Raw genomic sequence first — 24,994 nt, forward strand, 5'->3', positions numbered from 1 at the left:
ACGATATAATCGCGATAAAATACTGTGAGTATTGTTGCGATATAATCATGATTATATATCATAGGTAACCTGATAAACTAGCGTGAGTAACAAGGCACTGAACTGTAATTTTCATCTAACACATGATAAAATCACGATCAAATATCGCGATCAGACATACGATACAATCGTGATTAAATATCGAAATTAGCCAAACGATATAATCGCAATATCTCGGTGGAAGGTTTGGTTACATGTTTGTTACACTCAACAAACGTCTTTTGAAACAATCATGATATACAGTGAGAAACAGGATGATATAATCGTGATAATGTAATTAAACAATATAATCCCAATAAAAAATTACAATTGTTTTTGTGAAATAATCAAGACAGTAACAATGCAAATTCCGAAAAAATATTGTCAATAATGATACGATATAATCACGATATAATACCGCGATCACCCAAACGATACAATCACGATTAAATATCGCGATCAAATACCGCGATTAGTTATATATATAACTAATCTATATATATATATATATATAACGATATAATCGCGATAGAATACCGCGATCTAATTTACGATACAATCGCGATAAAAAATATCGCGATCATTCACACGATACAATCGCGATCAAATAGCTCGATTAGTCTTAACGATATAATCTAATTTACGATACAATCGCGATTAAATATCGCAATCAAGCAAACGATAAAATCGCGATATCTCTGTGGAAGGTTTGGTTGTTTATTTTCAATAAACTAGCGTGAGTAACGAGGCACTGAACTGTAATTTTAAATATCCATGTAGAATTCGTGTTTTGCTACAGTTCATTTGGACCAGTGTGTTCCAAAATGTAACAATAAACAAACGTCTTTTGAAACAATCATATTATACAGTGAGAAACAGGATGATATAATCGTGATAATGTAATTAAATAATATAATCCCAATAAAAAAGTACAATTGTTTTTGTGAAATAATCAAGACAGTAACAATGCAAATTCCGAAAAAATATTGTCAATAATGATACGATATAATCACGATATAATACCGCGATCACCCAAACGATACAATCACGATTAAATATCGCGATCAAGAACACGATCAAGAAAACTAACGCGGTTAGTTTAACGATATAATCGTGATAGAATATCGCGATCTAATTTACGATACAATCGCGATACTAATATCGCGATCATATACACGATAAAATCGCGATCAAATACCTCGATTAGTCTTAACGATATAATCGCGATAGAATATCGCGATCTAATTTACGATACAATCGCGATTAAATATCGCAATCAAGCAAACGATAAAATCGTGATATCTCTGTGGAAGGTTTGGTTGTTTGTTTATTTTCAATAAACTAGCGTGAGTAACGAGGCACTGAACTGTAATTTTAAATATCTATGTAGAATTTGTGTTTTGCTAAAGTTCATTTGGACCAGTGTGTTCCAAAATATAACAATCAACAAACGTCTTTTGAAACAATCATGATATTATACAGTGAGAAACAGGATGATATAATCGTGATAATGTAATTAATATAATCCCAATAAAAAAGTACAATTGTTTTTGTGAAATAATCAAGACAGTAACAATGCAAATTCCGAAAAAATATTGTCAATAATGATACAATATAATCACGATATAATACCGTGATCACCCAAACGATACAATCACGATTAAATATCGCGATCAAGAACACAATAAAAATCGCGATCAAATACCGCGATTAGCTTTAACGATATAATCGCGATAGAATATCGCAATCAAGCAAACGATAAAATCACGATATCTCGGTGGAAGGTTTGGTTGTTTGTTTATTTTCAATAAACTAGCGTGAGTAACGAGGCACTGAACTGTAATTTTAAATATCCATGTAGAATTCGTGTTTTGCTAAAGTTCATTTGGACCAGTGTGTTCCAAAATATAACAATCAACAAACGTCTTTTGAAACAATCATGATATTATACAGTGAGAAACAGGATGATATAATCGTGATAATGTAATTAAATAATATAATCCTAATAAAAAAGTACAATTGTTTTCGTGAAATAATCAAGACACAGTAACAATGCAAATTACAAAAAAATATTGTCAATAATGATACGATATAACCACGATAAAATACCGCAATCACCCAAACGATATAATCACCCAAACGATATAATCACGATATAATACCGTGATCATCTAAACAATATCAAGCGCATGATATAATTGCGATCAAATACCGCGATTAGCCTAAACGATATAATCGCGATAAAATACGAGTAAAAAAATCAGATGATAATTAAGATTTAATACCATGACAATATATAATTGGGACAAAGTTCAAATTTGAACAAATATGAACAACAATTCTCTGAGGTGTTTTACTCTAAATCAGTGATGCTGTCATGTAAACTATAGGAATTGTTAGCCTAAACGATATAATCGCGATAAAATACGAGTAAAAAAAATCAGATGATAATCAAGACTTAATACCATGACAATATATAATTGCGACAAAGTTCAAATTTGAACAAATATAAACAACAATTCTCTGAGGTGTTTTACTCTAAATCAGTGATGCTGTCATGTAAACTATAGGAATTGTTAAAGCCTCCACAGTTCTCTGAAATGGCCTTTATTTTTGGTATCACTGTTACGCCATATTACATGAACAGCCAGGCACGGCTGGTACAGGACTGCATTAATTGTGAGCACTACCGAATAGAAGTCTTTCATCTCACTTTGCAGCCAAAAGTTGTCCATTTAAAACAAACACAATAACAGATGACATTGTAGTAGTCATTTACTACTAAACAGCTAAATGAGATATAACTGTATGCATCATGGACTGAATAAATGAAGAACAACATCTAGAATTTGAAATATAAAATATACCCCTTCTTAGGTTAATATGTTCTGAATACACTGATTACAGCACAATATTATTTTAAGGCCTCCTTGTAAAGAACAGCCTTTTTTGTGATTACAGAACTATTGTACATCAAGAACATTGTTTTTATCCTAATAACACTCTAGACACTAGAGACTCGGGCCCTTTATTTGTGACGCATTCATTGTGCACAGGCATTGTGGGAAAGCACATCCTCAAGAGGTGCTAGTGTTCTTGATGTTAGTGACAAGTAGGAGGGGAAATTAAAACTTGCTGTGTTAAGCAGATTACCGATGATGATGCATTTATGTATGCTGCTGACCGCATTGTTTTCCAGGTCTAGGAAAGTTTTCGAGTCCACAATAACAATAATAATTAAAAACATAATTTTCATTCTTTCAAAAATCAGGGCTCTTGGTGTAAAGAGTCCACAGCCTCCAGCAGATGGAGGGCAAGGCTGTACTGAGCATGGTTTTCGGGGAGCATCTCGATGACCTTGCTGATCAGTCGACTGCTCTGGGAAAGAGGTACTGAAGGACAGCGAAGCTCACTGGGGTCCTAAAAACACACACAAACCATGAAGCTGGTAAGTGGCAAATGATGTGATCTGTTGAGAAGTGTGCAGTGTGTGCGTGTTCTCACCATAGCCTTCAGCCACGTGCAGAGGGTGGGTGGCAGACGAGCCAGCAGCTCCATGTTGGGTTTGGTTTGTGACTGGGAGTGAAGCAGAGAGAAAGAGAGTCTCTGACCCGTCAACACCAGCAGCTGAGAGCCCAGAACATCCTTGTCCTGCACCTCCATCATCACCTGAGACATCACCACAAATAATATAAATACTAAATCAGCAACAGAAACAACTAAAATACCATCACAAAATGTAGAAAACATTTTAATAAGAAATTAAATTTGAGACATTTTAGACATTAAAAAAATTTAAAACTGCATAAAAAGCAAGACAAAATACCAGGAAGAGAAACTCTATCACATAAAAGAAATGAAAAAAAAAACCCTAAAAATAGGAAGAAAAATGACAAAAATAAAGAAAAATGAAAGAATTTTAAAAAACACAAATAGCAAAACATACAAAAAGAAAGAAAAATGATATAAAGTTCTTTATTTAAAATAACTCTACAATAAGAGATGACTCCTTTAAGAATAAATCAGACCCCCAAGTTTTTCACGAATACAATAATGGAAAATGGTTCAAGGATGACGACCGCTGGACGTGACCGAATTGAAGATATTTGTGCTTTACATGTATGGCTGGCATAATGATGTGCGTAAAATCAATAAATGATTTCGTTAAACTCTTTTCCAGCAGTTGAGAAGAGAAAACGCTTCCCTGCCATTGACGAGTTTTACAGCAATCTGTGTTTTAGGTGTATTACGGTAGGGAAAGCCCTAACGCATGTCCTGAGTGAGGTACATGATGTCAGATGTTCCAGGGGGTAAAATCAGAGTAAGTAAGATCGTGGATAAAAATAAGAGTTATACAACCTTCTTTTTGTTTATATATATATATATATATATATATATATATTTTTTTTTTTTTTTTTTTTTTTTTTTAAATTTTTTTTTTTAATCGCAAAACTGCGCAAATTCCTGGGAATTTAGACCACAAAGTCAGATTTTGCAAATTTGTATTGCAAATAAAAAATAAACAAATAGAAAAATTTATATTACAAAAAAAACATGAAAAACTAGGGGGTCTGATGAATGTAGGATTTAACAAGAGTAAGAAATGAAAGCAATGAAAAAATGTATAGAAAAAACAAATATAAAGAAAAATTAAAAGAGTAAAAGAGAGATAAAATAAAGAAAAAAAATCCTAAAATCAAAACAAAAAATAACGATAAATTAAAGAATTAAATGAAAAGCAAAACACCCAGAAAGAAAAACATGCTAAAAAAAGAGAAAAATGAAATGGCATAGAGCAAAACATGCAAAAGAAATTACATAAAAGAGAGAAATTAAAGAAACAAAAAATGCTGAATAAAATAAAGATAAACAAATTGTTACAAATTGCGTAAAGAGTAAAACAAACAGATAAAAAAGGAAAAAATACATAAATTAAACCAAAGATAGCAAAGCAAAGATCATTAAATCGTCATTACTATTATTTTTTCATTACAATCATTTACTGATGAAATGTCTGTGCACTACCTCCTCTGCCCGCAGGTCTAGACCCTGGTTGTAGAGCTCACAGACGAGGTGTCTGCGCAGGATGTCAGTATTGACCTGCAGTAGTGATGAGAGCTCCATACACACATGTGGCCATGTGTCTTCAGAACCGCTGCTTCTCACACCGTTCTCCTCAGCTTCACCTAGAACCTTCACCCAGCCTGTTAACACGTTCATCAGAAACTACACACAAACACACAATATATAAACCTTCATTCTTGAGCTGGACTACATCTAACATCTGATCAGTTATTTTTGTCAACATGCAAACCATTACCATTTCAAGCTCTGTACAAGACGCATGTGAGAAAATGAAATGCTAACATTTCAGAAAAAGGATTCCATTTGTTAGCTTTAGTTACACAAAAAAAAAAAAAAACGTACTGCAAAGTGCTACCAAGAACACTTGTAATAGTCACAGTGACTCACCTCTTGTCTCACGGCCACCAGGTTGGGGTCCATATCTCCACTGGGCAGCAACTGAATGGAAGCCAAATCTCTGAAGAATGCATTCTTACCCTGTAAGCAACAGTAAAAGCACCCCATCATTTTCAAAACTGAGGAAATTCTCCTTTTCTTGTAGTGATGTTATAATCAAAATAATCACAAATATTCATAAAATCTATCTTTATTTTTTATTTACATGGCTATTTTGGTAAGCATAGGAGACATTGTTTAGCACATCATAAACAGAGATCTTTTAATATTTAATTCAAAATATGTCTATAATAGAAATTTCGATTCTTTCGTACAATATATCACATATTTGTTAATATTATATAATATAATATACAATAATATAATATAATAATATACAATGTAATAATATACAGTAATATAATATAAAATATAAGATACAGTAATATAATACAGTAATATAACATAATATACAGTAATATAATATATAATTTACAGTAATATCATATAAAATATCATATAATATACAATAATATAATACAATTTACAGTAATATAATATAATACAATAATGTTGTTTTATACTCTATATGTAAGATAATGTTCATAAACTATGTGAAAAAAACAGTTTTGTTTTGAGTATACATTAGTGTTACAATAGAAGTTTCTGGAAAACAGATACTAACTGTGCGTTCACACCAGCGAGATCGTCAAAGTAGCCAGAATTTATTCCTTTTTAAATGGAAGCCGGCAGCGAGAAGCAGCGCGGCACGTCTTCGCGGGTGTGGGCGTCGGGGCAAGTTGAAATCAAGTCAACTTTATGATAATGAGCTATGAACTGGCAAGCAATAGGAATGTAGAAGTCCACTGCTTGAGAGGAGTCCAGAGAACACAGTCCTGTGAACTTTGGTTGCGACCACAGTTGTTCCCAAGGGTTTGATGAATTCTCATTATTTACAGTGTTTTCTTACAGGGACATACATTAAAAATAGATACTGCCGAGTTACTGATGTCCATCAATGTTATATATATATATATATATATATATATATATATATATATATATATATATATATATATATATATATATATATATATATATATATATAAAGATATTTTCTTTAAAAAAGCTGGAATCTCATGTACAGTACAAAACAATATTGCTGCTTCAGAGTATTTCAGACATGTGGACACATATTAGATAAGTGGAGCAAGGCCACACCACACACAACAAATTGATCTCCCATTGTAATATAAATTTAATAAAAAAGTGAGGAACATTTTTATTCTACAAAGCATGTTTTATGCGTGAATTAAACTGATTTGCTGATATGCTGCAACGGCCACTTTAAATACAAGATCAAATTAGCGAATTTTGACGCTCTTGCCAGCGGAGCTGTGAAGGCAGACAGCATTGTTGTCTTTGGTGTGAACGCACAGTAACAGTAAGATGGTGATTGCAAAAAAAGCAGTAAAGCCCATGGAAATGTCAGTTATGCATCTACATCTATATTTGTTTATTGTGTACAAAACAATAGTACTGTAGTTTCTTTGATATAATATGAAATATTTTTTATATATGTAAAATAATGTTCACGTTAACATAACAGTTCATTTTACTCATATCATATTGAAGGTTCCGTGAAGTGTTTTAAAACGTGCATTTTTGTTATTCGATTTTTGATGTAATCTCACCTGAGAAACGAAGATAAGGCAGGACATATAGTAGCCCCTCCCCTTAAAAAAACAGCCAATAGTGTTTTGCTTTTACCACAGCTCTGCCAGTGATAGTGGTGGGGCTCAAGCGCATCAAAAGAAAATCAAATTGAAAGCATCTTAAATAGGGTAGGGCGGGGCATGTCAGATACAAGAGAGCATTTGATTGGTCAAGATTTATATGAGGCGACAAAAAAATGCTGATCAATTTAGGCAGAGGTGACAAACTGCAAGCTTCGGATGTTTATATCAGTTTTATATTTTCCAAACACGAATTATGTCACCGTTTTGGAGCACACTAGCTTATAGATATCCTTAAAACCAACAGACTGATTTTAATTTCATGAGACCTTTAATCATGATATTTTGAAGGCAGCTGGAAACCTGTAACCATTAACTGCTATAATATTTGTTTTCCTATTATGGAAGTCAGGATGGAATGGAACAGATGTAGTCCTAATAACTTTCAGCATGGCGTGCATGTAAGAATGTATAAAATCTGTGTAGTAAATCTACCTTGCTGTCGAACAGACTGAGCGGCTTCAGTCGCAGACTGAAGGTCATGGCGGCATGCAGGAGAGTCGCCAACACACAGTGATGCTGAACGAGAGGATAGTGAACAGATCTCTGATCCAGAGCTAACTCTACTATGGACACCGGGCCGTCTGCAGCGCTCCACGCTTCCTCCACACACACATCTGGAGGAGGCACTTCCTCCACTGCTGAATCCGCCTGAGAGAGAAAAAGAGAGGAGCAGATTAAAATAGATCTAACTCTTTTACATCAACCCATTCACTGATCAGCGTCATTGAAAGTGCTACAATAACTTTAGCCATGCTTCTGCTCCATGCATCCATCATTTGATCTGTCCTTACTCTGGAGAAAAAAGGATAGGAAGGAAGAAAAGAGGAAGATGAGACCTCCATCAGAGCCTGCAGCAACTGCACACAGGAGCCCAGGAAACTCCTCACAGCCGCGTCCCCCATTCCTACATCCTAAAACATATGCACACACACATCAGGCACAGATGTTAATTCCAATGACACAGACCTGAACTGAAATCGTGCTTTGTGTCTTTTCTTACCCGTCTGCACAGCCGGTCTTTAGGTGCCTTTCCCACCTTGATCAACACACACACACAGTCAATTATTTCATAGAAGCTGAACAAAGAAAATGAACTGACATAAACACACCTTTTCAATTAGGAAGGCAGCAGCTGAAAACCGCTTGACAATGAAGGTCTGCCACATCATAGCTGAAACACCTGGAAGAATAGGAGGAAAAGGAGAGAGAGAGTTTTCACAAAAAATACTTTAGTTGTGATTATATGTGTTGTGGCAACTTCCGGTCCAAAAAAAAACGTGATTGACTTGTGAACTTTTTTCAGTCTCTTACCCAACTGAATGTGAGGATTGGAGATCATCTTCAAAAACTCCACTGACCATTCTAAGTACTGTCCCACCTGAACAGAGAGAAGAGTTCTCTGTGATTGGCTGACATTTATCCAGTATTACAGTTATGTTATTATTTACAGGATAAAAACTGCTGTTGTATTTTCTTGACTTTTTGAGTTAACATCCAAAAACATTTTTTAACAAAAAGAATATGATTAAGACCAGTGTTGGGCAATTATGCATTACTGTAATGACATTACTTTTGACAGTAACTAATACTGTAACGCATTACTTTTTAGATATAGTAACTCCATTAATGTCACAATATGATGTGTTTGTCCATTTCTTGGTAAATTAATGAATTTTGGCTGCAGTCTAGCCTACAGTCTAGCCGTGTATACATCAGCGATGCAATGTGGGATAGGAGGATGCCAACCAACCACAGTAAATACGTTGTGTATGAGGCGCCAGACTGGAAAAAGTCAAGCGAAAGCAGAGAGACCAAATGTACGTAAGGTACACCAAGTGTGCAGGCGAAAGAGATCAAGTGTACGTTCGAAATAGATCAAATTTTTGTTAAAAAATGCATAGATTATGGTTGTCTATAATAGCAGTTTTTTTTGGTGCTGAGTTTCACCACATTGATTCAAAATAGATAGTTCATATAACTTTCATGTATTTATTTTTTTGTGTTTGTTGTATATTGTCGCTATTTTTATACTCAAGCTGTGAAGGAACATGATTAAGGGTGAAATACAACTTTTGCTGAAGCAACTTTAGTTTTTTCTTTTTTTTGTCTTTGAATATATTATTTAGCTGGTTTATCACTTTAAACTTAAATCTGACTTAAATAAAAAGTCATTTTTAATCACTCATTTATTTAAATTTGTTTTGTGTTTTAGTTGTGAGAATGCAAATTAATTACAACTGTGAAGTTGATCAACGGTGTATTTTCCATGCAGCACTGAAGAGATGTTATAAGTAGGCCCACACGGAATCTGCGTGTGAGGAATTCCGCAGAATTTTAGCCCATCATTGGTTCTGTTTATTTACTTGTGTAAACGTGTGTATATTTTTATTTATTCAGCTTTTACCAATAATAATGTGCTATAATAATTTTAATATTAAAATGTTTGCTTGATGTATTTACAATAAAGTTTGTAAAGTAATATTTTCAGTCTTTTAGTAGATATATTTTATGAGAGACTTGCTTTGTTTACCAAATAAAGTGGATCTAATTGGATTTGCATTGTAAACATTAAATATAAGTTAAAAAGGTATTACTTTTTATTTAATATATTAAGGTTTTATTTATGATACTCCCAAAATCAATCTGCATAAATTCACAGATTTTTAAAAAAATTCTGCACAGAAATTGCAAAAATTATCTGTATATTCCATCTGGCCCTAGTTATAAGGGCATTAATGGGAGCATTACGAATGTTCTTTGGAAAAGTAACTTAAAAGTTACTTTTAACGGTAATGCATTACTTTTCGGTGTAAGTAACCGATAAAGTAGTTGAGTTACTTTTTGAATAAAGTAACTGTAACTAGTACAATTTTTCAGTAACTAGCACAACACTGATTAAGTTTGATTAGGTTAAGTTTACACTGATTTGTATAATAATTCAAATTTCATTTATTTTCTGCAAAGATATTTAACATTCATTTTACATAATGTTCATACAAATTACAACATGTTGAACACCTTGTGCACTTGGAACAGAACTAAAATAGAAGATGCTGTTACTAGAATCACACTTGTTCTGTAGGTAAAAAACCCTCCAAATCTTTCATTTAAACATGCTAATGTCTGTTATATTGTCTGGCCCTGCCTATAAGTTTTTACCTCTGGGTCTTTGTTCCACTGCACCACATTTTCCCAGCTACAGTGAGCAAACAGCACATCAGTAGATAGAGAGTTTGGAAAGCGCTGACACACACACTCCAGCAGCTCTGAAACGACATGCATACAAACAGATGCTGAGATTCAGACATACACAAAACACCCACACATGGTATAAATAAACTTTTATAAATGGAAACTACTATGGAATTTTTTTAATGGTCTGAGTCACATATTGAAGTTACCCTCTATTTTGCCCTCTCCACGTAGCAGTAAAGGCTGTTGCGTGGGCTCATTCTCTCTCCTCTGCTGTAGGATCTCCCTCAGGACATCAGGAGAAACACCTTGTCTGAAGATCAGCTTTGAAACACAGTCTGCTACACCACCTAAAAGTCAAATAAACAAAAATATAAAAAAATATCTATTAATTTACTCTTATATGAACCTTACAACTTTACTGTTCACTGGTTTGATGTAGATCATTTTATTTTATTTCCTGAAACATTTTAAATATCAGTTAAAACACAAAATGATAGTTCAAATATTTTTGATGCCTAAAAACAGTGACATTGTGAAATGTTACAATTTATAAATACATTTTCTTTATATATATTTTATTGCTGTGAAAAAAATGGAGTTCCAATTGAAACCATTAAAAATAGATAAATAAATAAAAAAATGCCTCATGGGTATTTATTAATAAAGTGTTTATGGTTAGGGGTATGTGTAAAGGAAGGGTTTTTTTTCTCAATAGGGCAAAATCCAGTTTATATTCAATTGACTCATTTTGATATTCAAATCCATTCGATCTATTTAAATTCTCAATCACACTCATTATGACATTTTTATACACTATTTCATTAATAGCATCCAAAAGCACTTATTGCAATTTTAATCACTGTAAAATAATCTATACCTAACTGCACTTATTATAAATAGCATATTGCTGGAAAAAAAGTGAAATCTTAACTTTAAGTAAACAGTATCTAAAAGCAGATTATTAGGGACTCCACACTACCCCCTCATGTAGTGTGTGTGTACCTCTGCCACTCTCTAAGAGTGTTTTGACCGAGCAGCGTGTAACAGCGCTCCCTGTAGAGCCTTGAGGAGACGGCAAGCAGAGCAGTGTCTGCAAAGCGAGAACATCCTCCAGCTGCTTTATACACACCACCCACTGCTCCAGCTCCAGAGAAACACACTCCCAACCCTCCTGAAACTACACACAGAAAGAGAAAGAGGAGTTAGACCCCATTCAGATAGCACATTTTTCATTGTTGGTTGCTGTGTCAGATTATGCAGTATTGCCTAGATAAAACTGACATGTCTGGAGTACCAAATATGTTTTAAAAACTGTGTAAAGAAAAAACATATAATCTAAAAGAGAGCTTCACACAAGCACAGCACAAATTTTACAGACACAGCAGCTCTACAGAGGTACACACCTTGCTCTCCGCCAGTTTGGTGATGGCATTCTTGGCTACATGATGAGCAACTAGAGCGGCCAGCAGTGCAGCGGCTGAGCTCTCAGATTGAACACATGCTGTGCGCACTTGCTGCCACCAGGGGGAGACACACTGACCATCCCAGGATTCATCCACTGCTCCTGATACAAACATACAAATAGGATGTTCTTATCTTGAAGAAAATATACAGGGTGCAAGGTTAGTCTGACATAAGGATGCCATTAAAGACCTTTTATTGAGCTGAGAGTGGACAGCAGTGTTTTCAGGTGTGAGACGGCATCTGGACACTTCAATACATCCTTCTCTTTGTTCAGCCACACTGTCAAGAGCAAGGACTGCCAGACAGAGGAGAAACATCAAAATATTTATGACAAAAAAAGCTTAATCGAGATTTCCATAAACTTTATTTGATTATTTCTAACCAGTAGCTGCTGAGGGCTGATGCCGCTTTCCTGCAGAGTTGCACACACTCTCTGTAAAGGACTCTGACCAGACAGACAACCCCAGAACAGAAAACTACCTGGATGCATACAAAAAAAGAAAAAAAATAACTTCACAGTTAACCACATACACAGTAATACAGAGATGAGTCAACTGTAATATTATGATACAGATAATTGTCTGTACTTTAGAACAGAAATGCCCCAACTTGGGCTCGCAGGGCCAAAGTTGGCCCATGGTAACCTCTGATTTGGCCCACCAATCAATCAGAGAAGTAATGGGCAAATGATAGGGAAGGTTGGGGCGAATGAATCCCTCAAACAGAGATTGTCATTTCCAATTTTTATTTAACCTTTTCTTTGTTTGTTTAATTGCTGAATCAGTTTAATTGAATAAGTTGTTTCATTTTTAAGCTAGAAGGTTTTAACACTGAGCTACATTTATATATTCATTGAGTTATAAACGACATTGTTTATGGTTTTATCATAAGTACATTATAAAATGTAATTACATCTATCCATCCATCCATTTATATAAAATTACTTATACGATTAAAGTATTTTTGTATATATATATATATATATATATATATATATATATATATATATATATATATATATATATATATATATATATATATATATATAATTTTATATATATTTTTTTTATTTCATTAGGTTAGGAAGTTACCATGGCAACTTTAATGTAATACAGTTTGGTATATTTAGCTTCAGCCCACCACCCTCGATCAAGTTTGGATTTTGTCTGAAAAAGTCTAGGCACCCCTGCAATAGAACTAAATGACCAATATTAAAAAAACATATTTCCTATTTGTCTACATGTATTAAAAAACAAATTCCTAGATTTTACGTTTTCAAATGGACTGGCAAGCTAATAGAGGTAAAAACTTTGTACCTAAGACTTTTTTCCCTACAAATTTAAAATGTTAGAACACAGACTGGGGCATTATTCTGTATAAAAAGATTTATTTGATATACATTTTACTTTTTTAAATACTCATTTAGATCTATAAATCACTAAAATCAAATTTCATACTGTGCATGCATTTTTAATTAAAATAGTAAGAAAATAACTCACTTATTTAATCATTCATGAAGTGATAATATTCACTTCATGAATGTGATCATAAAATTGTAATGGACAGTATAAAAATTTAAATTTATAGGAAATTGGGCAAAGCGTGTTTTAAATGATTACAGTTAAAACATTTAATTAATAACTGTATCATTTCAGTAATACTGAAATCTTGGAAAATAGCTACACCCATCAACTCAAAATCTCCTAATCTGACAATTTAACTGAAAACATACATTTTTAGATTTCAATTAAAGTTCAGAAGGGCAAACAATTTTTTTTCAATGACCTGCACGGATGAATTCTTCACTACTGGCAAAGCTAACTAAATCATATGGTTAGTTTTGACTTCTTTGGGACTTAATCATTTATCAAAAACAACAATAAAAATTTCTAAAAATAAACACACATTAGTGAGCTATTTTACCTAGTTGGGTCCAGTCAGTGTCAGGTTGTTTAATCACTCTGAGCTCTCCGTTCACCCACTCTAACAGAGACAGAAATGTGCGGACTGGCAGCGGTCCACTAGAGTCTTGAGCAAATGAGACACTGGGCCGAGAGTTCATCTCTGTGTAGCGCTGCAAAACTGGGCCAACACGAGCAAGATCCTCTTCAATGCCAGAAAATGACGGCTGCACAGAAAGAAGCATTTAGTTCAAATCGCAGTGTGAAGATGATACATTACTTCAATTTGATTGGATAGCCTCTGTGTGCACACATTACTCACATGTTCTGGCTCAGTGGGTGATGTGTCTGGTGTGTGCAATAACTGAACGTCTGTATAGAGCTGGAGAAGCTTAAGCTGAGACGAACAAAACTGCAGCAATGATTCATCCACTGCTTCAGGATCTAACACAAACACACAACAAAAAATGGGTCATATTTGAGGTAACTGCTTATTTATGACAAATGAAAAAAAAAGTGTTACCTTGTTCTTTCAGGCTAGCCAATAATGCACGAGTAACACTGGTCAAACAGGACACTGGTGCATTCTTATTGGACAGCAGCGACTCCAGAGCCTTTCAGTCAATCAGACATTTCATTAGAATAGATTTTAAACATTTCTAAAGTGTCTTTGTTAGCATGTGTGAGTGATTGACTTGCCTGTTTTTTAATAGCTGGGTGTTTAATGTCCAATAACACACTTTGTGCTTCACTCTCAAGCAGAGCTGTCAAACAAAAGTAAGACGTAAATGTAAAATAGAGGTTCCTTAAAAACAAATAATTTTTCTTTGAAAGTTAAGGGTCTGTATTAAATTACAGAATATAGTAATTTTAGCTTACTGAGAAAAAATTCTGATTTAAAATAATCTTAAAGCCCAAAGAGAAAATGGGGAAAAAATTATGGTCAAAAACAACAGTTCATTTAATAGTGAAAATTTGCTGTTCATGTATTCACCCTCAGGCCATCCAAGGTATAGCTGACTCTATCCTTCAATAAAACATTACTTTAGTTTTTTTTTTGTTGCTGCAACTGTAATTCTTGGTGATTTTTTTTAAACCCACATCTGCTGAGGCTGTGGAGTAAAAGTAATATTGTTGTAAATAATTCTTAATTTCTTGCACAGACTAATGATTTTGCTTCATAAGACTTTAATGTATCCTCAGAAGCTACGCATGTTAATTTTGTTTTGCCTTTATGTTTTTAACAACTCTCAAAGTTCTGGAAGCCACTGACTGATTTTATAACTCTCCAACATCTTTGGTTCTAGCTTAAAATCTTCTTCAACAAAAGAATAAAAGTCACTTACACTCGGGATGGTCTGAGCGTGACTAAATTTCAGGTATGTGATCAGCCGAGGACAAAAAAAAGAAGAAAGACGAGATATGGAGAGGGTTTCCTTCATGTGCTTTGGTTTCCCACACAGACCAAAGACATGCGGTATAGGTAAAGTAGGTAAGCTAAATTGGCCGTAGTGCATGTGTGTGAATGCAAAAGAGTGTATGGGTGTTTCCCAGTGTTGGGTTGCGGATGGAAGGGCATCCGCTGCGTAAAACATATGCTGGATAAATTGGTGGTTCATTCCGCTGTGGTGACCCCTGATTAATAAAGGGACTAAGCTGAAAAGAAAAAGAATGAATGTATATATAAATAATGTTTTTGAATAACAAATAATAATAGAAATAATAATAATGAATAATATTCTTTAAATAAATGTTTGATTTTGGTCAGAGAATTAAGTTTCATTTTTTGTTTTATCAATTTAAATGTTTAGCAGTTTGATAGGCACCCAGGTAATATTTAAAAGTTTTATAGCCTACATCGTACCTCAATGACAGGGCAGATCCACACACTGCCGCTAGATGATGCAACTAACTCGGTTAGTTGTGTCCAGAGAACATAATTTTTCCTGTAATTTAGTAGACTCTTTATTCCACATGATAAATAAACTACTAGTCATTTAACAATTCGAACTGTAAAAATATTATGTCCAATTGAATTCAGTAGCCTAATATACTTTAACAATCCACCCTGAAAAAAATCCCACACATTGCTATAAAGAGGGTATCACTTTCACTTTCCTGTTCATTCGGCTTAGTCCCTGCTTTTTAATAGTATTAATAAATTATAAAATATATTTTTACACATTTGTAATATTGTGTAAACTTATGAAACGTTCAGATATTAATTTTGAGATGCTGACTGTAACACTAAATAAATGAAGGCATAAAACACATGACTTGCAAAAGACAATAACAAACGTGCATTCTGGCTTTATTTATAATGTGCACAGAGCACACGTGGTTGTGATGTAAGTGTGAGAGCAGAAAAAGTGTGCACAAGTGATTTCATAATCTTGCATATTTTCAGCGGCTTCCTTATACGCACACATTATGGAACTATACAATATCATTGTGTTATACACGCTAGCATAGATAGGTTTTCGATTACATCCCTGAACGACATGCAGAACTAAGCAATTACTGTTCCTTCTCCTGCGCAATGATGAACAATAATAACCCAAAGCATCATGGCGTCTGCTTGTTGACGATTACAGGGTTTGCCCCATTGAGATCGGAAAAGAATCACATCCCTGAAATTTACATTTTTGACAGAACAATCTCTAGATGTGTCCTGATGCATATCTATGAATATTAATGAGGCAAGTCTAACCTGGCTCCACCTCTCTGCTCCTCAATAGGGTGGTGAGTCTCCTCAGCAGGTGCATGTCTTTTGCGCGCTCGCTCTTCTTATCACTGACCAACACACAAAACAGACAGAGAGACATCTGTGCTTACCTGCAGTGTGTGTGTGTAAACATGAATGTGTTCATGCAAATGAATGTGTGTATACCTGAGTGCCAGGTGGAATGGTATGGTGATGGCTCTCAGAGCTCCATTAACCGGGTCAAACAGACACACCTGCTGTGTGTGTATCTGCCACCCCTGACTGGTTACACTGTTTACCCCCATTAACCTGTGACCTCCATACAGCAGCCTGAAAGAGCCGGAGGGTAAAATGAAAATGCAATTCCAGAAGGTAGCAATCAGGAGTGCGTTTTTTAGTTTGTGTGCATGGGTGTCTACCTGCAGTGTTTGCCCACAGTAAAAGCCCCTACACGCGGTCCATGTTGAGTTCCCCACACTTCCAAAATTCCCCTGCGTGGAGCATAGATCACCAGGAACTGTGCATGCCGGCGGGGCATAGAGGGAGATGTGGCTATATCTCTTTCTCCTCGAGCTTCTGACACCTGCACCCAGCCGAGCTGAGCATCACGGTAACCTAAACACATCATACAGGCATTAAAAAACAAAACATTGTCTATGCACAATGTTTATACTTAGTTTTTTTTTTTTCTGATGCTAAATGTTATTCCTCAGACATTAACTTAATAATATTGTGCATTTCATATTTTACAGTACAATGTTTGTGCTGCATAAAATGGCTTGTAGCATAAAAAATTAAATACCCTTTTATTCTTTCACATTTTTAGGCCAGTCACTTTTAATAATAGTACTTTTTTATTTTAACAATATTAAACTGGACCTATTGTGCTAAATTATTTTGCATGGTGTTCTAGCACTGTGTGTAAACAACCAGAGAGTAATTGTAAAAATTCGCCCTCTCTCAGCTGCTTGTATGTGCTTGTATGAGGTATTATTTATAGCTCCTAATAGGTGGAATGACTATGGAAAATGATCACCTCAAAATCAATGTCGTAATGCATGTTCAAGGAACCCATCTTTTTAAAGAAATTTATTCATCTCATTTATTTATGCATTATTTTATCAATTTCTTTCAGAAGAACATAAATACTGCACATTTAAAATAGATTTTTAGTAACACTTTTTTTAAGGTACAATTTTTGCTATTAATATTGCATTAACTATGACTTTTGCCTCAAAATCTTAGTTTGCTGCTTATTAAAAGTTATTAAGGTAGTAGTTAAGTTTAGGTTTTAGGAAGGATTAGGGATGCAGAATAAGATTTTAAGGTACATGCAGAATATTTACTTTATAAGTACTAATAAACAGTCAATATCTTAGTAATATGAAGGTAGTACACGATTAGTTTATAGTGGAAATTGGTACTTAAATTAAAAATCTAAACAAACACTTTTTTAGATGTCAGAATTTCACATTTCAGAAGAGCAGCTACATAAGATACTTTTTTAATAATTATTTTTAGGGGTTTTTCACCTTTATTTGGAAAGAACAGTAGAGGTTGCAGACAGGAAAGTATTGGGAGCAGAGAGAGGGGAAGAGTCGGCAAAGGACCTTGAGCCGGGAATCGAACTCAGGTCACCTTGAGCATCATTGTACTACATGTCGGTGCACTTAACCACTAGGCCCAGTGTGCTCAATGTTCCTGGAAATCTACCTTCCAGCAGATTTCAGTTGCAACCCTTATCAAACACACCTGCCTGTAATTACCAAGTGTTGTTCAGGTCCTAATTAATTAGTACAGGTGTGTTTGACCAGGGTTGAACCTGACCTTTGCAGGAAGGTAGACCTCCAGGAACAGGGTTGAGCAGCCCTGCACAAGGCTATTGGTGCAGACAAGATACTTTTTTTATGCAAATGAGGCAAAATTAGTTGAACCACAATACACACCCTTCCACATCCTGATAGCGATGCCTCGTGCCACATCTAAAAGTGTGACTCTGCCAAAGTCATCTGTGACTCCAGCCATAGTGTTACATGGAGAGAGACAGATAGACTCGCCATGCCTACGAGAATCTGGAAGACCAAATCTGATGAAAACAGAACAATAATTTAGTGCTTGTAAATGAGTTCAATATGCAATATCTATAATTAGAAGATTAAAAAAGCAACAAAATGCATAATTTTTTAATCACCTAACAGGAAGGGCTGTGGCTGGTTCCACCTTTGGTTTCTGTTTCTGCACTGACTCCTCTTCATTTTTACTCTTCCACCCTAACCAACCACTGAGGAGGAAGAAAGGAACAGGGAGTCCAAGAATGAGTAAACATGAAGTGAGACTAAACATGACAGTCCAGTGCTAATGAAGCAGGAGTTAAAATAAGCCAGACACACAGACCTGGCAGCGCTGAACAGAGCTGATGTGAGTTTGCTGGCGACAGCCAGAGCCACATGGGAAAGCAGAGGCTGAGAGCTGCCCTGAGATGATAAAAGAGAGGATTATCAAGCAAAACACTACTGTAAAACCACAAACATCAACAAAAATATGTGTGTGTGTTCTATATACCTCTATAGCATAGAAGAAGCCAGTGTAGGGTCCTCCTCCCACTGTAATATACTGACTCATAGCAGGAGGGCTTCCTTTAACCGAAGCATGAAATCCTCCCAGGATTGAGGCATTTTTCATCTGATCAAATACACTCAGGGTAGTAATACCTACAAGAGACATTGCCTTAAGTGTTCATTGAAAACAAATTCCAGCAAGAAATAAATCTCTTCTGAAATATATCTATTCATATATACAGTTTTATATAATAAAGATGCATTAATTGACCAAACTTAACAGTAAATTTGTAATTTGTTTAGTATTATCAAATGTTGTTTGTTTGAACTTTTTTTTGATTAAAAGATATACTATTTAATCCCATTTACTCTCCAAAAATACTTCTTAGTTCCCACAAATATATTGAGCAGCACAACTATTTTAATGTTGATAATATCAGAAAATATTTACTAAGCACCAAATCAACTAATTTAAACAATTTATAAAGTATCGTGTGACACTAAAGAGCTATCACAAGAATAAATCTGTATAATTATTACATTTAATTTAATAGAAGATAATGTTTCACACTTTTCACTGCATTTTTATTTTCATAAATGCAGCCTAGGTGATCATAAGAGACTTCTTTCTAAGCGACTTACTGATCCGAAAAATTTAAATGATAGTGTATATATAGTCTTTTTTAACTGCACTGTGGTTTTGTGTTGAAAAAAAGATTGAAGACGTTACTCTTACCTATGCTGGAATGGTCAGCAATTGTGTCCATGTCTTGCAGGCCCCACTTTTTATAGGCCAGTGGAGGTGGCTGGATGACATCACTTCCTGCTGCTGCCGCTGAAGGAAAAAGTGACAGATTCAGAAAATTATAAATAGGGTGGAAAAATAAACAACGATTTTTATAAGCCTGATACAAAAACACTCTGTCTATCTTACCTCGGGCAACCTGGTTTCGACAGGCACGTAAAGATTGAAAGAGACTAAAGCCATCGATGGTGACCAGCGCTGCCGGATACAAAATACTGAGTTCCTCATGCTAATAGAGAGAGGGGGAGAGAGAGGAAGAGAGATAGAGAGATATAGCTATTTCACCATTCAATTAGATCAGCATCAGATCAGACAGAACGAGTTTGATTAACAGTTTAATACAAGGCTCTGTTTACACCTGATTTTCATCAACCTTACGACACTCGATGAACAGCTCTAATTTTAGGTGACTCTAAATCATTTTAACCTTGTCTATTCTTGACTGCCACTAATGAATATTTATTTATTTTACACTGGTTAATCTGTTGATTAATTTATCAATAATTCAACCAATCTAATTTTTTTGCTTATTTTACTTGAATTTTTACAATAAAAAAAATAAAATGACATTTAAAAAAGAAAAAAAAGAGGGAATATATATCAATTCCAGGTGGAAATGGTAAAGCATATCGGTTGACCACTTGTGTTCAGAATCAGATCACTGAAAATGCATGTGGCAGAGATATAAAGTTTTACCATGCTAACAATTGGATATTAAATGTTTTGCATAGAACTACACACAGGAGTCAGCATGAGAGGTATTGGTACCTGTTCTGTTACTCCAGGATGACGTGGAATCTCATAAGTCCGACATTTCAGGCGCAGCACAGGATCTTCATGCAACAACTGTGCTAATAGAAGAACTCCACTCTACACATACACATAGATAAAAAAAATAATACCAATAGGTTGTCTACTGTGGCAAAATAATAATTACAAAGTCTGAATTAATTTGAATGAATGAAGTACCTCTGTGTAGAAACGGACATAACCTGAGCTGAATCCAACCACAATACAGGTCCAATCGGGCCGGCCGGTTGAACTCCTGAACATACAGACAGACAATGAGCCCACTACCTACCATGCAAAAGATCAAAATCTATTTTTTTTTCCTTTATGATCAGCAAGGCAGCATTTATTGGATCAAAAATGCAGGGAAATAGAGGTACTGTAAATAAAACTAAAACACAGCTGTTTATTTTATTAAATTATAATAATGTAATTTATTTCTGTCATGTCAAAGCTGATTTGTCAACAGTTTACTTCAGTCTTCAGTGCAACACAAACCTTTGGATATTACTCTTATATGCTGATTTGATGCGAAACAAACATTTCTTAGTATTTCCAATGTAAATTGAATATAGTTATAGTTAGCTGGTTAATATTAATAAAAATGTGCCATTGATTTCTGGGTCTATTGATGAGCAGAAATATTATATGAAATAGAAATATGTTGCAATATATTATGAAAAATGTGAATGTCAGATACTTACCTCTTCTGGCTGGCCAGTGGAATACATATAACACTATTGATTGACTCCCTGCAAAAAGAAAAGACAAAATTTGGGGTTATTGTTAACCATTAAGAATAATAGTAATTAAAAAAGATTAGAAATCTTGCTTTCACTGGCTCTTAATATTGCTCAGTGCTTTGCTTCTGTTTTGAAACTTATGCTTTTTATTTGTGTGACTTAAACCCTTAATGTCATTTCCATTAGATGCCATCCAATACTGGATTTTCCCCATCCTCTTCAATCTCTTACCCTTCTTCAATACTTAGAGTTCCACTCCAGGTCACAGTGAGGGTCATTTCCTCCTGGCCACTCTCGGCTGTCCGCCATTTAGCTGCCAATCAATGCATTCGCATGAGTTGTCAATATCAATCAATAACCAATCACCAAACAAAGAACACATCAACGAATCAGTACTATGTGTAGGCGTCTGTACCAGAGAGAAAAGCGGCTTTATGCTCTCGAGCTATGACCAGCAGATCTGTGCAGGGCGAGAGAGACACAACACAGTCCTGCAACCATGGGGCGCTTTGGTGTTGTTCTTCCTCCTCAGCCTAAGAGAAAATCACAGAAAAAATGGCAAAGCGTATAATGCACTTTTGTTTTTACATTTCCTCATTTATGTTCTTGTGCTCATTATCAAAAGTATTTGCACTGAAAAAGGACTTGTGCAGTCTTTAAAAAATTCCTGCTTTATCTTAAATATCTCGTTTTCGACAATAAATAAATAACTCCACATTATGTTCATTTTTGACCATACCAGATCTGTAATACAAACCTGAGCCCCATCCTCTTTACCCTCAGGATTGTCCCAGGAGCCCCAGTCTGAGTCATCCCACGTTAACTCGTTCTCTAGAGGAAGACAAAACAATGTGCTGTAAATAATGCGGTCAGCGAGGATGAATTTATTCACATGAAACATTCAGTTAGTTCGATCTGGCGTTCTCCAGTCTCATCCTTCTTCTTTCTCTTTCATGCATGCATTAACAATTCTCCCTAATGTCTTTATGGTCAAGTGTTTTGGCGCAAACTGCTTGACAAAATACAGAATGCAAGCCTCATTTAGAGACTTGTCAATATGCTCTTGCCTTTAGTGTTTTCTCTTGGTTTATCGTTCGTTCATTCACTGTCTCTAATGCGGTCATGTGTTTTAGGACCTTTCTGCAGGATGACTCATTCACCAAGGGCAAACACACACCCCTTCCTCCATCCATCCATCCATCTCTCTACGGGGAGTGAATAAGTTATTCTGCATCGTAGTCTGAAAATTCACTTTTTTTTTACACATTACACGTTTTGTTAATCTTTATTATATGTGCATTAAATCTGTATATTTTATCACCCTATGTTAAACCTAACCCTTGGAGATTTCTTTTTTGCAGTTGTAAAATTTATTTTAAATATAATGAATTCATTCTATCCTACCTTAAAGTGCCTTAGATAAAAATATTAAAAATATTATATCCCTAAAACATTTCTATCTCTCTCTATCTATCTATATATAATACAACAGTAAAATGTAGACAACAAATTGTCACACCGTTTTGGCCAAAAGAATATTGTAATTTTCATTCGCAGGCCTAACCTTCTCAGACGTCTTTATGCTTCCATTTTTCACTATTATTTAATACGTTAAATTTGCTTTATTATTGCCTCTCTGAGAATACTGTAGTTCACATTATGTATGCAAAACAGAGGTCACTGCACACACCCTGTCAGCTCTGCTCATGACTGTGTTGTTTTGTTGTGAGTGTGTTGTACACTCGTTTCCACTTTAACGTTACCACCCACCCAACTCGAACCCCACACGCCCGAACTGCGATCCATAAATCACCAAGCCACCGCAGTGCAGGAAAACCATCATGAAACATGACTTTACATACGCAAAGCTTTAGCAATACCTGCTTGTGCTTTGTCTCCCTCCGGACCGGTGCTGTTGTGCTTGGGGAAGAGAAACTCTCGCACCTGTCTGAGCTCCTGGACCCGACCGAACTCCAGCAGACAGCAGGACATGATTCGGGCGGAACCGGACCCAAAACCTGCAGATTCTACGACATAAACCCTCCGCCCGGATCAAAATCCGCCTTTTAGTGTGTTTACGAACGTGTCAGTAAAATTCGTGAAGGTGTTAAGGGATTTTTCGACCCAAACGGGTCAGAAAACCTAGCTGAGGTGTCAGTGTGTTGTTGTGCTGAGTTTGGAATGACACATACACATCCGCTTCAGATACATTCACTCGCAGCTACTGCCCTCTGCTGATCCGGAGGACAAGAGCGTTTATTTCATTTAGATAAAATAATATAAATTTTTATTTTGTTTTTCATAAATATAATGCATTTTTGTAATACAATAAATATAATGTAATTTGTAAAATATTAAAAATATATCAAGCAATTCAGAAAACTGTTTTTATTTAAAATGAATAACAGTTTCTTTCCCAGGAGGTCGAGCTAGGAAGTGTCCACTGCTCAGAGGTGAAGATTGTTTCATTCAAAATCAGGTATGCTTACAACCCATTTAACATTTTAACCCAGTGAACATTTAACCCAGTGAACATTTTTATATAGTGTCCAGTAAACACAAACATTTTTAAATTACTTTTTTAAAAACAAAACAATTAATTAAACATTTAAATCAATTAATATTAGAGCAAAGAGCCTACAATGACCTGATTCTATGCTCCTTGATTAGAATATGGCCACCAACGTCTACAGCATTAAAAAATAATGCATCTAAATTTAAATGAGCTGTCGCGAAAACAATTCTCTTGTGGTTAATAGAATAAAGAAACTTGTAATGGTTTGGGACCACTTGAGGGTAAATATTAAGTAAACTGTTATTGTTGGATAAACTATTCCTTTATATATATATATATATATATATATATATGGGGCGAGGCAGTGGCGCAGTAGGTAGTGCTGTCGCCTCACAGCAAGAAGTTCGCTGGGTCGCTGGTTCGAACCTCGGCTCAGTTGGCGTTTCTGTGTGGAGTTTGCATGTTCTCCCTGCCTTCATGTGGGTTTCCTCCGGGTGCTCCGGTTCCCCCCACAGTCTAAAGACATGCGATACAGGTGAATTGGGTAGGCTAAATTGTCCGTAGTGTATGAGTGTGTGTGTGGATGTTTCCCAGAGATGGGTTGCGGCTGGAAGGGCATCCGCTGCGTAAAAACTTGCTGGATAAGTTAGCTGGATAAGGTTTATTCTGCTGTGGCGACCCCGGATAAATAAAGGGACTAAGCCGACAAGAAAATGAATGAATATATATATATATATATATATATATATATATATATATATATATATAAACGGTGGGGCTAATAAATCGGAGGGGCCAATAATTCTGATATATATATATATCAGAATTATTGGCCCCTCTGATTTATTAGCCCCACCGTTTATTTTTTTCCCCAATTTCTGTTTAACAAAAATAATTTTTTCAACACATTTCTAAACATAATAGTTTGTTCTGTAGACTACCGAAAAATTTGCTTAAAGGGGCCAATAATTTTGTCCTTAAAATGGTTTTAAAAAATTAAAAACTGCTTCTATTCTAGCCGAAATAAAACAAATAAGACTTTC

General features: G+C 35.1%; 1 protein-coding gene across 3 annotated transcripts; it reads right to left on the bottom strand.

Annotated features, from left to right (window-relative positions):
* Positions 1 to 2,609: 2,609 nt before the first annotated feature.
* rab3gap2 (RAB3 GTPase activating protein subunit 2 (non-catalytic)) lies at positions 2,610 to 23,619 on the bottom strand. 3 transcript variants are annotated; one of them, XM_017351602.4, is made up of 35 exons: positions 23,317 to 23,619; positions 22,194 to 22,267; positions 21,852 to 21,969; positions 21,668 to 21,749; positions 21,398 to 21,445; positions 20,874 to 20,949; positions 20,673 to 20,774; positions 20,034 to 20,133; positions 19,836 to 19,934; positions 19,104 to 19,252; positions 18,936 to 19,015; positions 18,733 to 18,822; positions 18,488 to 18,627; positions 16,961 to 17,156; positions 16,728 to 16,871; positions 16,548 to 16,630; positions 14,537 to 14,601; positions 14,361 to 14,451; positions 14,160 to 14,281; positions 13,860 to 14,064; positions 12,319 to 12,416; positions 12,126 to 12,231; positions 11,876 to 12,036; positions 11,475 to 11,649; positions 10,679 to 10,819; positions 10,437 to 10,543; positions 8,589 to 8,655; positions 8,387 to 8,457; positions 8,278 to 8,313; positions 8,114 to 8,188; positions 7,710 to 7,925; positions 5,491 to 5,580; positions 5,044 to 5,244; positions 3,523 to 3,687; positions 2,610 to 3,438 (listed from the first exon to the last, which is right to left on the bottom strand). In XM_017351602.4, exons 1-35 carry the CDS (start codon positions 23,426 to 23,428, stop codon positions 3,286 to 3,288), a joined length of 4,038 nt encoding a protein of 1,345 aa, XP_017207091.2. In that variant the 5' UTR covers positions 23,429 to 23,619; the 3' UTR covers positions 2,610 to 3,285.
* Positions 23,620 to 24,994: the final 1,375 nt, after the last annotated feature.

The sequence above is a fragment of the Danio rerio genome, chromosome 17, assembly GCF_049306965.1.
Source record: "Danio rerio strain Tuebingen ecotype United States chromosome 17, GRCz12tu, whole genome shotgun sequence".
In the NCBI taxonomy this organism is placed as follows: Eukaryota; Metazoa; Chordata; class Actinopteri; order Cypriniformes; family Danionidae; genus Danio; species Danio rerio.